The 18315-nt window shown below is 38.9% G+C and overlaps 1 protein-coding gene across 2 annotated transcripts in view; it reads left to right on the forward strand.

Moving 5' to 3' along the window:
- The window catches only part of LOC139706033 (platelet-activating factor acetylhydrolase-like), a 36311-nt gene that overhangs the window by 15446 nt on the left and 2550 nt on the right, over positions 1-18315 (forward strand). For both annotated transcript variants that reach the window (XM_071613339.1, XM_071613340.1), the window contains exons 2-10: positions 2903-3044; positions 7868-7989; positions 8431-8575; positions 10085-10178; positions 12213-12281; positions 12679-12802; positions 13690-13803; positions 14929-15020; positions 16193-16363. In XM_071613339.1, coding sequence (XP_071469440.1) covers positions 2936-3044; positions 7868-7989; positions 8431-8575; positions 10085-10178; positions 12213-12281; positions 12679-12802; positions 13690-13803; positions 14929-15020; positions 16193-16363 — 1040 coding nt within the window. In that variant the 5' untranslated portion in view covers positions 2903-2935. The remainder of the gene's footprint in view (positions 1-2902; positions 3045-7867; positions 7990-8430; positions 8576-10084; positions 10179-12212; positions 12282-12678; positions 12803-13689; positions 13804-14928; positions 15021-16192; positions 16364-18315) is intronic.

The following is an 18315-nucleotide window of genomic DNA, read 5'->3' on the forward strand; positions in this document are numbered from 1 at the left end:
ACTCAAGCATAATAATACATCTGGGGAAAAAATCTGTCAGCAAGTAATTATTAGTGAAGGGACAACTCAGTTTTTTGACTCACTTTATCCTGTCACATTTGGATTTTTTAAATCATGTATTAACCTTATAATGAAATTAAGTATAATGCTGAAATAAGACAAAATAGAATCAACCAAAGTTATAAATAATTTTAAAGAGTTGCACTGTGCTTACTTTTTTCTGACCAAAAAAAATAAAAATAAAAAAGATATTGAATAAAAAAATACAATGACTCTGCAAAGTAGCCTGAGAAGCTTAGAGCTTCATTGACAATTTCCCCAGCAATCTATCCAGAATTATTTTACTTCCTATGATAACAGTTGATCTCACTGTAGCCCCATCTCTTCTGAAATCTTTCTTTCTGAATTCTTGTTGTCCTCTGAATTTGTACCATATCATTTAAAAATTGTCAAATGACTCTGTAAGCTGGGCATGGTGGCGCATGCCTGTAATACTAGTGGCATGGGAGACTGAGGCAGGAGGATTGTGGATTCAAAGCCAGCTTCAGCAAAAGCGAGTGATAAGCAGCTCAGTGATACTAATCCCCCACCACCCTGTCTCTAAATAAAATACAAAATAGGGCTGGGGATGTGGTTCAGTGGTTGAATGCCCTTGAGTTCAATCTCTAGTACCACCGCCCCCCCCCCCCCGCCCAGTGACTCTGTAATTTCATGACTTCCTGTATTGTATCTGCTAGTCTTATTTCTGAAATCCAATTATTAGCTCTTTTAGGGCAAGCATTATGTTAAATTCTTTAGTATTTACCACAATTGTTGTGTATGTAGTATTTGTTTAATAAATACCCTTTGATTCAATGTCTGAGGTCTGGTGTTAGGATAGGCCATGCTGTGCAATCATCATGTTCATGTAATAGCAACCTGGAAATTTCAGTGACTGAACACAAAAAAACGTTTATTTCCTGACCCTGAAATATTCCTTTGGAGTGACAGGGACTCTTCCTTATCCAGTGATTAGGAATCTAGGCTTCCTCTACCTCAAGACCCCCATTTATCAGCATCTGGTCTCTGAGTGGGCAAAGGAACAGATGAAGAAGACTCACTGGCTTTCAGGTGACTCAAAACCCTTCTGTTCATATTTCCATTACTTGAGAATTAGTTGCATTCTGAGACTGTTGCCCCAGTTCAATCACAGGGGAGGCCAGGATGTGTAGGGAAACACAGAGATATTTGAGAGCACAAATTGTCATGCCACATATCTGTATGGTATCTTTTACAAAAACAACTCTGTCAACTAGTTAGCATCTCAATACAGCGGGACCTATAAGTCACATAGACCATGAAACTTAGCTCAGTTAGTATTAGTAACCACATTTCAGAAACTACTAAAATTCAAGATTTATTCATGCAGCAAGCATTTATTGAGCTCCTACTGGGTCCTAGGCACTATTCTAAGTCTTGGTAATACAGCAGGGGGAAAACAATAACAAATTCCTATATTCATAGAGCTTACTCTTTAATGGAAAAATTATAAACACTTAACAAATAATGTCAAGAGCATGATAGTTTGTGATAAACATTGGAGAAAATGAAGAAGGGAGGGAACTAGAGCATATTATTAATGGGGAGATGAAGTTTGGATTGCAATTTTAAACAGAGCAGGAAAAGGTACTCTGTGTAAAGGTAACACTGAAGCAAAACCCTGGAAGTGAGAGGATGTCATTTGCATGTCAAGGGGAAGAGCCTTCCTATGAGAAATAACACATGCCAAGACCCTGAGATGGGGATGGGGAGCTCAGAATGCCTGGCATGTTTGGTGAGTGACAAGGAGGCCACTATGGTTGCAGCAAGTGTGCAAGAGGGAATAGAGGCAGGACTGCCTTATATGATGCTTTGCTTGGTGACATATGGAGTCATTTGGGAGTTTTGAGCAAAGGAGTAACATGCCACTCTGGCCACAATATTGAGGATAGACTGTGAACAAGAGTTAAGAAAGAAGACAAGTTAAAGATATTGCCAGAATTCATATTGAGAGATGGTAGTGACTTGGGCCATTGCCATCATCCCCCAAAATTGAAGGGACAGATTATAAAGGGAAAAGTAATACACAAATGCAATACAGCTTTTGCTGATAGGATGTTAGCATACAGTCTGATTGTGATGTGATTTATTATTACCCCCTAGTCCAGAAGTCCATTGTTTCATTCAATGACTCAAGAAGCATTCCTGAAACATCAATTGATGCCCGGACTTCTGTTGAGTCCTGGAGACACAAATAAGAACTCACCTGTGTTTTTCAGAAGCTTACAGTGTAGTAGGTGTATAAAATCCGTGAAAAAACTAATGCATCATTAGCACCAAAATTAACCCCAGCAGTAGTAGTATAATTATGATGGGAACATTAGTAAAAACTGTTAACTGTATACTATATGCTGGATGTGCCTGTGGATATTAAGAAGATGATATATGGCTGTTATAATTACTATATTTTGATGTTCTTCTTTATAACCAAACTAGAGTCTTATAAAATTAGAGAACTTGTGGGCTGGGTTTGTGGCTCAGTAGTAGCATGTTTGCCTAGCATACCTGAGGCACTGGATTCGATTCTTAGCACCACATACAAATGAATGAAAATAAAGGTCCATCAATAACTTAAAAATATTTTTAAAAATAGAGAATTCATGACCAAAAACCTAATATAATGATCTAACACTATTATTTTTGTGCTCTATCACCCAACAGGATCAAGAATTTTGCCATCCTAGAACCTACCTAAGACCCAGCTCAGAAAATGCATGTCCCATTTTTTTCCAAATATTGCTAATAGCCCAGCCTCCCCGACTTGTCAGCTTCTTTAAGTCCTCTTCATTGCATGTTCTTTTTTCTTTTAATTTTCTGTTTGAAGAGGTTAAGCTGAAACCGCTGCTCAGCTCCCAAGATGGCACCACCCAAATTGCATGTACTTTTCTGCCTCTGCAGCTGCCTTGTACTGGTTCATCCTTTTGACTGGCAACAACTAAATCCCACTGGGTTTATTAAATCAGCAGGTAAGAGGTCTATTTGTTGAAGGGCCTGAACAACTGACCTATTTCCAAACACCCAGGTGACTCAGAGATGTAGCACATTTGGGCTTCTAAGCAAGTTTTATCAGGAAATACTTGTGGGGGCCCTCAATTCTCCCAGGATAGTATGAAGGCCTCATATTTTCTTCTTTATGACTGAAACTGAGAGAGTGACTGGAGAATGGAACCAGGATGAGACATTTCACTGGAATCTCAGGTTACAGTGATGGTAGAGAACTCCCTCAGTGCTACCCCTTCTCTCCCTTGCAGCCTTTATCACCCAGGCAGGGTAACACAACTGCCTTGGAATTCCCTCCAAGGCAGTCTAAAAATCTGCTTCCATGAAGGTGGAAAGAGGCAGATATAGGTGTCTTGGTCAACAGATATAGTCCTGGTCTATAGTGGAGGGTGGGGAGAGAAGATGACATTTTAGGGTCTTGGGATCCATAGGGTATTGATCGTTTCTACCAAAGAGTAGGGAGAAGTGGGGGACAAGTAGGTATCAAGACAGGCCAGAGGAGAATGGATGTGGTGACTTGCTTTCTCACCTGTGGTAAGAAGGGAAGGAGAGGTCAGGAAGGTTTGGACAAGTCCAGAAAGAGTGGCTCAAGTGGGACAGCCATCTCTAGACAGGTTCATCTCACGTCACCAAGAAGGCCCTTTAAGGCAAAGAGATTGTTTACGGAGCTTTCTGAATTCCTGCTCATTCTAAAGGGTTGTAATGCATGAACATCTCTCTCTGGTCTCCTGTGGAGAACAGTCGGCAGATTGTGAGTGTTGTTACACTATCTGCACACCTGAATGGATGTGGTCACCCCAGATCTAGTTGTGCAGGCTTGATGGGTGAATTCTTACCATAACATTTACAAAAAGGATTTCATAACTCTCTGTCATCAAGATAAATTTTTGCCCTACTTCAAAATTGGAGAGATAAATGCCTTGTAGGAGAGGGACTGTATCTTATATCTATGTTTGCATAGGAAATTGAATATCTCTCAAAGGGCCATTCATCCCTCAACACTTATCAGCAGGTTAAGCATCAGGATGCACTGATGACTAAGACAAAGAGCTTGTAGTCAAGACATCTGAAATCCAATTGAAATTCCATGGACTGAAAATAGGAAACATTTTACATCACAGGCAAATTATCATCTAGGGGACATTTACACCATAGACTCTTTATTGACACAGGGTGATAAATTCAAGACATTCCCCACCCCCATTCCCTTATGTTTAAAAGTCATGAAAATCTGTCACTGGACTAGTAGAAACTTGGGGACAGTAACATTACTTCATTTATCTTTGTAGTCATAGCCTTGAGCCCTGTGCCCTTCTCATCCTAAATACTCAAAAATGAATTAATAAATATTTTAAAATATTATAGCTTATAAAGCAAAATTTTAAATAATAGATGGTTCTTTATAATTTTTATTAAATGAATACACAGTATAAATATGCAGGTAAAGTGTTTATAAATAATTATGAGATATGTGATTTGCTAATAGAGGTCATAAAGCCATAGAAGAGAAGCTTATGTTCCTAGAAGGTGTACAGTTCATCTCTAGGACTTAATATCAGGAATATTTGATAAATGAACACCACCAAAATTATGTAATAAGATTAAGAGTGCCCTATAGGTTCCAATGTTAAAATAAAGTTGAACAAAATTATGAAGAGATATTTATAAATTCTGAACCACAAACTACATTATCTAAAAGTGACATCTCATCTGACAAATCTTCCTCCCTTCCTTTGTGCTGACTCCTGTTGGTGGCTTGACCTTTGAACTGCAGGCCACTGAGCCTTTTCTGTAGCCACCCTGGTAAGCCATAGGACCCTGGAAACCTGTACCAAAACCTGGGTCAGTTGGACATGTCCTGTGACCCTCTCAGGAGTCAGGTGTCTTGCAATTGGCAGACCTATAGCCTCACCTTGACCTGTGGCTCCTGAATACTGGGTGAGGAGGTTTTGAGGCAGATCATGTTTTGAACAACCAGGGCAGCCTAGGTTATTGGAAGGTCACCAGGGCGTGGGGGAATTGAGATCCCACAAGGGAGGAGATTCAGTATGTGGGTTGGAGCCCTCCAAACGCTCTAGAATGACTTCCAGAGGTAGTGTCTCCAAGGCAGCCGTGGTTCTCTGAGGTTCCTCACTGAACTGTAAGAGCCGGAACCCCTCTTCCCAACCCAGTATAGCCATGCCATAACTGCCTGTGGGTGGGGACACAGAAGTTCACAGGCTGCTTATCACAGAAGGACAGACAGATGTGCCTTTCCCCACTGTAATCTGAACATGATGTTTCCCTATTGTACCATGAAACATGGCTCGGTAGAAAGTTTTGAATGGGAGAGGAAGAGCCTTTTGATGAACAAACCCTGTAGTGTTCACCTATAGGTAAAGTTAAAAAAAAAAAAAAAAAAAAAAAACTCTAGTAATACCTTGAGTTTTTAATCTTCCCAATGGGAAAGTGAGGTGCTCCAGTTTAAATCTTCTAAACTCCTCTAAGGATTTCATCATGAATTTGGCTTAATTTGAATCTGGGAAGTGGAGAATTAATAGCAGTTGAGTGCCTGTTACAGGTCAAGTTCTCTGCTACGTACTTGACCTATACTGCCACTGCACTTGTCCTCCAGGCTAGATAAGTGCTTTCATCCCCATTTTATTAATAAAGATCAAACAGGGCAATAAGTTGCCTATGCCAGAGAAGAATACCTTGTAGGAAATACACCTGGAATCTGAAATAGGGTCACCTGGATCTCATACCCAGAGTGTGTTCACCCAGTGTCTTCCTTGGAACTACCTCCTGTCATTGACCATACATTGCTGACCTGTGTGTCTAGCCAGGTGACCTGGTACCTTAGCACAGAGTTTCTTAAACTTTAGTGAGCCTTTTATGTTTTAGTAGTATTAGGTAAAGTCTGGGAATGTGCAGTTCCAAGCTCCAAGAAGTGCCAATGATGCCGGTCTGTGGATCAGCTTTGAGTAGGGAGTCATGTATTTCAATAGGTGGCCTTCATCACTGGCAGGTGCTTTACACATGAGTCACCAGTGTGCAGGATGTAAATAGGTTTGGTCCTATGACTAAAAGCCTTCCTGAGCAATGATATTGATGCTGGTGTAATACCTAACATACTGGCAGAGGCAGAGTGTGATGGAAAACACAAGAGAATCTGCCCAGCAGAGGATTCAACTCTCACAGTCCCATAAAGGAGAAGGAGTGAGCAGGCCAAGTGTATCTAGCAAAGTGAGAGTTTGGTATACTGATATTTGGACCTAACATCTTGAAACATGGATTTGACTGCAGTTCAGAAAGGAGAACAGGTGAAGCTTCAGGTGTATAGAAGGGTTTTGGCACCAGAGAGAGAAAAGGAATTTCAGGAGTGGGTGGGTAAAGAGTATATTTGACCGGTTTGAAAGAAGAGCAAGAGACCAGTTTAGTTCATCTCATTTTGACGAATATTTATTGAGTGCTCACTATGTGCCAGAAAGGGCATTAAGGTCAAAGGTTTTTACAAAGATGTGGAGATCGCTGTCTTACTGTGGGAGACAGTGTGCAGATACATAACTCCAGTACATTGTGAAAGGAAGAATTGTATGTATATATTCACATTATGTTACTCTATGTATACATACATACATATGTATATATTAGAATCAGTGATACTGAGAATGAAAAAGATTAAGTCTGTTGGGGGGGTGGATCAAGGAAAGCATGATTTCTGAAGGTGCCAAGTGGATTTCAAGCACAGGTCATAGTAGCATTTGTGAAGTTACAGAGACACCAATACCTCAGTGTGCTAAGACACAAGGAAGGGGATTACTTCAGGGGAAGAGGCAGTGGGTTTGAGCATAAAGGATTTTTCTTACAGGAACTTGGGATTTAACTTGTATGCCTGTGAACTCAACATATTTCAACCCCAGTAAACTAGAAAGAGGGCCATATTTGTGCTTAAAGTCACAGTGCATTTGCTTAGCAGGGCATGTGCCCATTTAAATATCTCCTACAAACTGCTTTCCAAAAGGACCCCAGACATACCCCCTTTAAGAAAATACCACATGATGACAGGGAGCCACTACAGATTTTAAGAATTGCCTGGTGAGATTCGTGCATTGAATCATTCTAGGAGCTGGGTAAGGGATGTCTTCGAAGGGGTCAAGGTCCAAGTTGCATAGGACAGTTCAGAGAGATGGCAACTGCTTGATCAAGAGATAGGGAATTAGTGAGACAGGTGACAAGGTCAGGGATACACTGGGGATATGATTCTAAGTTAAAACCAAATGTTAGAATTGAGTCTTGAGATGGATATGGGGGTTGGTAAAAAAGAGCTAGAAGAGTAAGATGTTTCCAGGTTTCTCTCTCTATCTATGCATGTGATAGGGAATTCTGTTGTGTGGGCTGTGTGGTTTGGGAGATGGCTATTTAGTTCACCTTGGACTATGGCATTAGACAGAGATGCCCAATGAGAAGTTATAAGTGCAAATCTGAATGTGAGATAAAGTTCATGATTAGAAAAAAACAGATTTGTGAAGTCATCTTTAATATACTCTAGACAGAAGCAGGGTGACAGCAAGCTGTATTAGGAAGTGATAGTCCCAAGCATCTTGGGGGAAGACCATGTCTACCTCCATGATTTTATTCTTCAAAACCCCTACATGGTGCTCTGCATACAACAGGGTCTCAATTAGTTTAAGAAATGAGAGAGGCCAGAAACAATGGGAAGGAACTCGATTCCCTTGGAGCTCCTTGCATAATAAGACCTGAGGTGTGTAATGGATGATAAATGAGGTAACATGGGCTTGTTTTTCAGGATGGACTGATCAAATACAAATGCTGATGGCTGCTGTAAGCTTTGAACATACTAAAATGCCCAAAGGAAGTGGATCTTACTCTGTTGGTTGCACAGACTTGATGTTTGATTATACCAATAAGGTAATGCTTGGATTAATACAAATTATCCTTATATTCTAACATTAACTACTGTCAAGATCCACTAGCAGGTGTTAAAACTTGGCATTGCCCTCACCTGAGAATGACTCATATTGCCACTTATATTGCTTCATCTGAAGCCTTTGCTAATTCAGTCATTCCCTATCTCTTTGATGACATCTGATTAATTGCATATGAATTCTCCCCACACTCAATAGCTGAAGCAAGTCTGCTCATTTCCCTTTCCCACTCAGAAAGCATATTGTTATTTTTCTTCTCCGTACTAATTTTGTTCAATCACCACAGAAGTTTTAAAAGTTGTCCAGACCTCATTATGAACAACAAAGGTATCTGGGTCTCCATTAATAAAATATGCAAAATAGCTATTGGAATAGTTTTGAGAAGCAACTTGACTAAAAATGTATTAATTTCTCTCCTTAACAGAGCACCTTCTTGCGTTTGTATTATCCATCTCAAGATTATGATCACTATGAGACCCTTTGGATCCCAAACAAAGAATATTTTTTGGGTCTTAGTAAATTTATTGGAACACATGGGCATATGAGCAAAATTTTAAAGTTTTTATATGGTAAGATTTCCATTGCTCCTACTCTGTTGGCTCTAGAATATGAGAAACCCTTAGAAACAATAAGAATTTCAGATAGTTCAGACCAAAGTAAATTTTCTCCAATCTAAACATCTCCTAAGGTGACAAGGACAGTATTTCTGAGGAGCCTAAGAGAATCTAGGGTTCTCATTTGTCCATTCTGAATTTGATGGGAGTAGGTGAGAGGGTCAGACTGACCTACCATCTTTCTGTGGCTGGTCCTTGGTTTTTCCTCTTAGAGGCCCACCGGGCAGGCAAGAATATAGTGACAGTAGCAGGTTGGCTTAGGACCATTGCCCCATTTGCTCTTCCAGGCTGAATGAGAAAGAAAGTAGAAGCCACTGTAACTATCCAGATCAAAACAAAACAAAACAAAACAAAACAAAAAAACAAATTTCTTACTTTTCACAAATGAAGAGACTTTGCTCTCTTCCCATTACCTACCTATAAGGAACCAGCCTCTCACTAATAATGGATGTTCATTCATGATTTAATGTGTCTAGATTGTGCTAACACAGACTTTCCTCACTTATCTGACCAGATACCACCATTGGGTCAATGTTAACTATGTCTTCAAATTTCTCCCTCAAAACCACCTACAAGTTCTAGAATGAATTTTAAACTTAGAATTTTTTAAAAAACCAATCTAATGTAGAAATGATGAGAATATCATATTATACATCTTTATTGTGAATAATTTATAAATCACTTCCATAGCGATCATCACATTCAGTTTTCATGACCACAACTTCATTTTATAGATGAGGGAAAAAATGAAACAAAAAATATGGTCACAATTATTATTGCCTGACAGTTGTGAAGGAATGGAGGAAAATATTTTCCATGTTTTTGAGCCCCTTACTGTATGAGTGGATAGGTTCTCAATTATATTAATTAAATAAAACTCTCTCAAAACCTCTCTGAGGTAGTTATCATTTCCTCCACTTCACAGGAGAGGAGTCTGAAGCTCAGAAAGTCAGTAACTTGCCAGAGGCCAATAGCTGGTGGATGGCAGAGGTGTATCCAAAGCCGCCTTTAAGTATGAAGTCTGTGGTCTCACCATCCTTCACTGGATCATGACAAATTAAAATGATAGGAGTCTCTGATTCTTAGATTCTGGTTTTCAGTGTAATGCTCCTGAGTTTACTGCATGGTTTGGTTTTAGAACATTCCCTTTGACATTGTCTCAAACATCAAAATAGTAATAAGTAGCAGCCTGCTGAATACACCTGTGTAGGAAAATCTCTAACCTTAAGTTCAGAGCTGGCAGCGAGAACTGATAGCTAATGATAGTACCATGTGAGAAAAGAGCATACAATGCAGGTATTTGGTTGGTGAGTAACCAGTAGCTGACTTTTTAATAAGTTCACTATTAAGCCATAAAAACATAAATTCCATGCTTCCAGATTTTATGCTAAGGAGATGTAAGTTAAGTTAACTAGCAACATTCAAGTCAGAGAAAATACTAACTAATTTCCTATTGTTGTCTAGGTTCAATAATAATTCCTGCAAACTGGAATTCTCCTCTGAGGACTGGTGAAAAATACCCGCTTATTATCTTTTCTCATGGTCTTGGAGCATTTAGGTAATGTTTGAGAGATTGGACAGCTTTATCCTCTAGCTATCTATGACTGAATAGGTTTTTTTTTTTCCCAAAAAAGGAACAACAGATTTTAGAATGTCATACTGGCTCTTGTCCTGGGGTACTGGGCTTCCTCAAGAATTGGCTGTGGTGTGCTGATGGGTCCTAGCTCTATCTTGTCAAGTAGTACTTTCTCTCCTTCCAGTTCATGGAGACTAGCCTCATAACAGAGAAGAGAGGATGTTACACTTTTGCCATTAGACATTTTAATTATTTATACTCTTTTGAAATTATCCTGTGTTAGTTCATACCTTCCAAGAAACAAAGATTGGATTAGCTGCGAAAGATATTTGAAAGAAAGAAAAATACCTGTGCAGGTTCGAAGGAAAGATGGGGAAAGCCTTCATCATGGGACACCTGGAAAGGAGAAGGAGGAAGGAAGAAGGATTAGATAACAGAAGTCTCTGATTGTAGTAGAGTTCTAAGAAAGTATGCACCAGGCCCACAGAAGGAATGCTTGACCTGAAGTTGCTTGTCAAGATTTTCAGTCTCAAAGAAATGAGCCTATGTTAGTACCCAATCTGTGCAGATCACTGGGAGTGTCTCACAGCTTAGCTTGCTTTTGAACATGGTGATGGATCTAGAGGAGCAGGAGCTGAATGGGGTCTTTAAGACCACAGCATGACATCTGAGGGGCACATTTTAATGGCAACTATACCCTCTCAAACTTTCTTCTTCTGTCTTCTCAACTGCCTCTCCTTCTCCTACCTTGGAGGATTTTAAGACTTTCAGAGAATAAAAGGTGATTTTTGACTGAAATGAAGTTGGGTAGCATCTTCAATAAAGAATTATCTTTAACACTTTAACTGTAGTCTGGTTAGTTATTTGATTTCTACTGGTGCCTGGCAAAATGAAATCTTAGTGCCAAATCCAGCCTGCCACCATTTCTGTAATAAGCTTTGATTGGAAAGTGGCCATGCCCATTCAGTTTTCACACTGTGAATCTTTTGTGCAACAACAGCAGAGTTGTGTAGCTGTGACGAACACAGTATGGCCCACAAAGCTAGAAATATTTGCTCTCTGGTCTTTAACAGAAAGTCTGCTGATCCCTGTAGAGGGCCATTTCTCATCCTACAAAGGTCCTCTATCTTCAGCATTGGAAGATATTGTTCCTAGACACCACTTTTTACTTTCTATGGGCATTTCCTGTTGAACGCAGGATGTGAGAAAAAGATAGTGCAGAATGAAGACACAGAGGAGGGTATAAGGGCTATGGTTTTTAATCCCTCCACCCAGTCCAATCATTTCAGTAACAGCTAGCAAGTGTTAAGTATTTAACCTGCTTCAGATAGGGTTATAAGGACTGAAGACCTAACAATTCACTTGATCCTTACCTGTGAGGTACCACACGGTTATAGCATCACCTTATTATGGATAAGGTGGAGAAAAGATAAGTGCCCTATCCAAGGTACCCAGCTACTAAATGGAAGAACCAGGATTTAAACTCAGTGGTCAGATTGAGGTTGCTTTCTCTTAACTGCCTTCCTTTGTACATCATCTTGTCCAAACTGTACAGCTGTCCTTGAGGTAAGGGTTTATTCTTAGCCCCAATTTTGCAGCAATTAACCAAAATATCAGATAGCTGATTAGTGGCAAAGTCAAGATTTTAAAAACCCCAAAATCTCAAAGGCAACATTTGTAATCACTGTGCCAGGGTTTCTCAAGCTCAATGTTATTGACATTTGGGGGCCAAATAATTTTTTTGTTTTTAAAGAGTTGTTCTGTGTATCTTAAGATGTTTAGCTGTGTCTCTCTACTTACTAGATGCCCTTAGTGCCCTTCTCCCAGTTGTAATAACGATAATACCTCCGGCATTGTCAAATAGCCCCTAAGGGTTAAGGTTGCTCCCTTGGTGAACCAAAGCTTTGCATTCTACCTCCAGGGCACTGGCCTCCCTGTTCTGTTTCTGGTTGTCTTAGCAGAACCAGACTGTCATCATGCCTCGTAGTTGCAATACTTCTCTCTTTTTGTTTTAAGGACGGTTTATTCTGCTATTGGCATTGACCTGGCATCTCATGGATTTATAGTAGCTGCTGTAGAACACAGGTAGGTATCGTGGTATGGCTGGGGTCTTTAGTCAAATACAGAGAAAGTTGATGCCCATAATTATGCTTTTATCATACAAGCTGAAAAACTTGTTGATGAGATTTTCAACTATGATTACATGATGAGGTTGGGGGAAAGGGGGCTGAGTTAGATTGTCAAGGCTTAAAAAAACAAGTATTGTGAAGACTGAATAAGGTGTTTTTACATGTGACTTGACAAGGAGCAATAAGATCCATTTCCTAGAGCTTCCTTGGGGTCCTCTTTAATTAAAAAAAATAAAGTATAATAGAAGAGGAAAAACAAGTTAAAAAAATCAGAAGAAAGTTGAGTCAAGGATGGAGTTGAGGAACATGGATCAGATGAGGAAGGAGTAAAATCAGTTATGTTTGTGTTATAGAGATGGCTCTGCGTCTGCAACTTACTATTTCGAGGACCAGTCTGCTGCAGAAACAAGGAACAGGTCTTGGCTCTACTTTAAAACCCTGGAACAAGGAGAGGAGGAGACTTTTCGAAAACAGCAGGTACTTTGCCATGAGAAGAGAGGTGTTCTGGTGGCCTAAAGCATGTATGTAAAAAACAATGACATTTGTTAATTTAATTTTACACATGGCAAACTATGCTCCTGGCTCTCCTACTTCCCATTACCAAAAGATCTATCAGAAGATATCCAAGTAGTAAGATTTCCTTAACAAAATGTCTGGTTCACAGTAAAAGTAAACGCAAGTCTGTCTGGCAGAGTTCTCTGGTATTGAAACTTATAATTTTAGAATCTCAAAAGTGATAGGAAATAAACTAATAGATCCCCCACTCCTGCAGGCAATAGGAAAAAAAAAGACTTCAGAGAGGCAGTATATAACAGTGCTAAGAGTACAGTCTTCATAATCCAACTTCCTACATTTGAAAGTTGAACTCTACTAGCTTCATCACTTTGCTGTGGGCTGAACCAGGACAAGTTCATCTCTTTTGCTTCCGCATTTTATCTGTTACAAAACAGTGAGTTATAATAGCAGTGTCTATCTTACAGAGCTGTTGGGACAATTAAGTGAAATAAAGCATATTTATTGTTTCTTTGTTGTTGGCATTTTACATATGGTATGGCATTGAAGTTCACCCACATTTTATTGATGTAAACATTGTTATATAATCAGTGGAAGCCCAGGGAGGTTAAGTAAATCATCTGAAGTTACACAGCACCTAAGCACAGAGCCAGGATTTGAACTAAGCTATACTTCCCTGTGAAGCTGATAACCATGTCCCCATGTCAGCCTGCACTCTAATCATTAATCACTCAGATGTTTCCAGTTTATAACAAACCAACTATTTTCCCAAATGCAACCGCTATACAAACTTTAAGATAAATGTTAAAATCTTTTACTTTATCATTTCTTTCTTCTATTAATCCTATTAGGTGCAGCAGAGAGCAAAAGAATGTTCCGAGGCTCTCAATGTGATTCTTGACATTGCTAATGGAACGCCAGTGAAGGACGTGTTAAATTTAGGGTTTGATGTGCAACAACTGAAGGTGAGCTTTAAAAAAGCCATGTCCCTACCTTGACCCATTGTCCTTTATTGTTGATGTTGTCTGATTTTCAGCTATATTGCAGGATAAAGAGTTATTAAAAACAAAATCAAACAAAAAAACATTTAAAAATACAGGCAAAGTAGTACAGCAATGAAGAGTGTATTAGGTTCAACTACAAATGAAATGACCAAGGGTCAGTTTTCATCCACAAAAATGGCATCTTCATATAGATCAACTTAATACCTCCAGGGGAATTATTATAATTTCTTGGACTGCTCCTACATGTTCTTGAACTTGAACTTGAAAAGTTGATTAAAAGTTTTGGACACAATTTAGGGAGCGAGTAGAAGAATATCAGACAGAGTGGACAGCATAAGCAAAGACTCAAAAGTGTTCAGGGGTAGGGTAGGGTGGAGTGCAGGAAGCAGGGGAACTAAAAGGAGTTTAGTTTCAGGATAAGATGAGGATCTGTCCTCCAGGTCAATGAAGAGTTTGCAGTCTTTCAAGCAGCCTCTCTCTCTCCAATATTCAGGCCTTTGTACATGTTGACCTCTTGGCCTGACATACCCTTCCCCGCAACTAACTCCTTCCTCATTGTTAATACTCTAGTCAGACATCATGCCCTCCAACAAGGGTATGTGGTCCCCAGAGCCTGTCCCTGTTTGGGTTAGCTGTCTATCAGATGAGCCCCTTGGCATATTGTATTGCATCAGGCATCTGTAGCACTTCCTTCCCTGATAGACTGTGAATTCATTGAAAATGAGGTTGCACTGCCTGGCATGTAGGAGGTACTCAGCAATGCTCAAGGAATGACTAAACCAATAAACATGGGCTGGGGAGAGGCGGAAATCAGCACTGATGTTGAAGTTTCAAGTGTGGGTGACTAGGAAGACCATGAAGTACTTCTGAATTCTTACAAATTATTTATATACACATATATACACACATCTAAGACATGATATATGTATATGTATGTATATGTGTACATTATATTTTGTAGGAAATCAAGTACTTACTCATTGCCTGTGAAATGAGTAATGACTGTATGATTGACAAGATCATGTAATCTATTCTTCTAACACCATGTGTGATAGTTATACATGTTTATTATGCTTTTTCACATAGGGCTCCATCGATAGGAATAAAATAGCAGTAATTGGACACTCTTTTGGTGGAGCAACAGTTATTCAAACTCTTAGCGAAGACCAGAGATTCAGGTAAGAAAATAAGACAAAGCAAGAGATGAGTAAATTATTAGAAGAGTGGGAATAAGAACACATGTGAGATATAATGTTTTTGTTGAAGTCTTTGTGAAGAAGGGATGTTTCCAGGTTTATAAGTCAATCTCTTTGCCTCCATCAGACACTCTATATAAATTTTCCTAAGTGGAAACCATTTTCTTCTCCTGCTATTAAAAACTCCCCACCCCTGTAAACTTCCACCCGTCATTCTTATTTATCTGCTCAAGAGCTTAATGTTTTCACTTGGAAATTTATCTTTGGACACATCTCTTCTCACATGATAATTGTGATAATAATATTGCCATCTTATACTATTTCTAGACTTTTCTAATAAGCAGGGTTTTTTAAAATTAGTTTTTCTCCCTCTATCTTTAAGGTATAGCTGGATGTAAAAGCACACAGTTATTTGTGTAGGAGTCAGGACCAGACCCCACCCAGTTTTCTAATTTGCAAAAATATTTTCTTTATTGAACTGCTTAATTCCAGACTGGTGAGATCACATAGAACCAACCATATGGAAAGTAGGCAGGATCATTTGTGAAATTTAACCTGAAATTGCTTAAAATCTATTTCAATTTCTTCTTTTATCCACTGAGCAATCAGAAGGGTTTTTCAAAAGGTCAGGAAACATAGTATAAACTTACTTGTAAAAAGAAAAGTTAGTGACATTTTAAATGATATGCTTCCGACATCATTCTGTAACTCCCAGACAATTCTTCAGGTGAAGCAATGAATTCATTTGTTCCTCTGGACCAGGTATAATAAATACACTATGAAGTGCCCTGAAGCTCTGGAAACACAGATGAATTGGTTCATTTATTGTACTTTTGAGACACCTCACAGTTTTGATGAAATTACTACTTATTTTTAAAATTTATTTTGAAAACAATGTAACAAAATTGAACAATAAAAGTCTTAAGGAAATGTCTTTTCATAGGTTGCAATTCCTAAACACCTCCTACAGAAAATGATTATGTAATGCAATTCTGCTACCTTATAAAACTAGTGATATCCCTTTTTCACACAGAAGTATAATAGCTATTATACCCAGCAAGATAACCCATAATACATTTGGTGTGTTAGGAAGCCCTATATGTTGGCCAGTGTGTAACTAGCCTTTCTTCATCACTGTTAACAAATATCTGCAGGTGTGGCATTGCCCTTGATCCATGGATGTATCCAGTGAGTGATGATATGTATTCCAAAGTTCCTCAGCCCCTCTTCTTTATCAACTCGGAACAATTCCAGTCTCCTAATGACATCAAAAAAATGACAAAATTCTACCTACCTGATAAAGAAAGAAAAATGATTACAATCAAGTGAGTATTAGTAACGTACTCCATCTAAAACAGAAACTGGGAACTTGGACAAATGTCAACAGACACTATTTTGTGACCATTACAGTAATGTTAAATCAGTTATTTAAACTTTCAATAAGGAGCATGTTAGATGATCTCAGTTTCTAATTACATTTACTCTTTTTAAAATGAAAATACTTTCAGTAGTGTTAACATATATAGTGTAAGTACCAGTAATTTAAATTTGCATTAGGCTATGAACACCTTTTATCTAAAAACATTTTGGAGGTGGGATGCAGGAACAAAGTATTCTATACTTATTGCCAGGCTAGGAACTCCTAAAGAAAAAGTCAGATCTTCTACCGTGCTGACCTGTTGGGAAAGAATCGGAGATTATTAATTCCTTGGAGCTTTAACAAGTTGCCCTTGAGGGTTAGCATTATGCTTTCATCATGAATATGAGAAAGAACTCCAAATAGGATTTTGAACCCCAGTTTATTTAGGAAAAAGAGCAGGAAGGATTCATGTAGAGTAGTTCCTGCCCCCATCTGCAATTTTCATTTCTATACTTTTGTTTTCTATAGTTTTAGTTACCCATAGTAGGGAAACATTAATGAGAAAAATTACAGAAATCAGCAATTCATCAGTTTTAAGTGTGTGCCATGCTCAGTAGCATAATGAAATCTTGTACCATTGCTGCATGCTGCCTGGGACATGAACCATCCCTTTGTCCAGTGTCTCCACACTATATATGCTACCCACTTGTTAGTCACTTAGTGCCATCTCCGCACTAAGAGTGTCACAGTATCATAGTGCTTGTGTTGAAATATGGTTCAATAAGATATTTTGAGATCACATTCATATCATTTTTATTATAGTATATTATTAAAATTGTTCTATGTTATTGTTATTACTAATATCTTTTTAAAATATTATGGTTTTTTTCACCTTATTTTTTTTTATGAGGTGCTGAGGATCAAACCCAGTGCCTCACACACGCTAGGCAAGTGCTCTACCACAAGCTACAACCCCAGCCTTGTTATTGCTAATATCTTACTGTACCTAATTTATAAACTTTATCATAGGCATGGATATATAGGAAAAAACATTATGTGTAGGTTCTGTATTACCTGTGATTTCGTGTACCTCCCTTGGACAGAGGGGGAACTACTAGAGTATGGGCAATAGCCACTATGGAATCAGAAAATGGAGGAGTCTTTTCCAACTGAAAGTGTTCTTAGAAGGGATGGCACTCAAATTTGATCTTGTATCATTGAAAGAGTTTAGATAGATTTAAGGAAGGGTCTGGGTATTTCAGGTAAAGGCTTCAAGTTAGTTTATTTGTATGTGCAATCTAGTTCTGAAACATGCTACAGATCACCTATCCCTCACTCAAACTTATTTCCTTCTCGGTTCTCATGTTTTTTTCTTCCCTTTTTCTTTCAAGAAATCTTAAAGAATAGCTTGCATTTAATATTTCATGCACTTCTATACACTCTTCAATGCTTGCAATCTAGTTTCCTAAGCCCCCACCACTGCACTGACAGTGCTTCAGCTCACAGCACACACAGCCTCTGCAGTCCCAGTCTTTCTCACCCATCTGCCATGAGCTTCTCTTTCTAGTATCCTGAATCATTCATCCCACTCCCTATTTTTCTCTTCTCAGGCCATCTCCCCCTTCATCCAGGCTTCTGCTCTCAGCTCTCTCATGACCCTGTCTGTATTTATCTTCTTAATGTTTCTGACACTCAAGTTTCAGCTGGAATGTGGGGAAGAGGGAGAGGGAGACAGCTGCTGTGCTTTGAGCTTAGGTGGCTAAAAGAATGATGCTTTGCTTCTTGGAACCGGTAAAGAGAGGAGAAAGAGTTGCAGTGGGGGAGACTGGTCTGAGGTTGTGCTTTAGCCTTGGAATTTCCCGCCAAGTTGAAAGTCTAAGTAGAGACATCTGGCCACAAATTAGAAATGTACAGAAT

Source organism: Marmota flaviventris, chromosome 6, assembly GCF_047511675.1.
Source record: "Marmota flaviventris isolate mMarFla1 chromosome 6, mMarFla1.hap1, whole genome shotgun sequence".
NCBI classification, from domain to species: domain Eukaryota; kingdom Metazoa; phylum Chordata; class Mammalia; order Rodentia; family Sciuridae; genus Marmota; species Marmota flaviventris.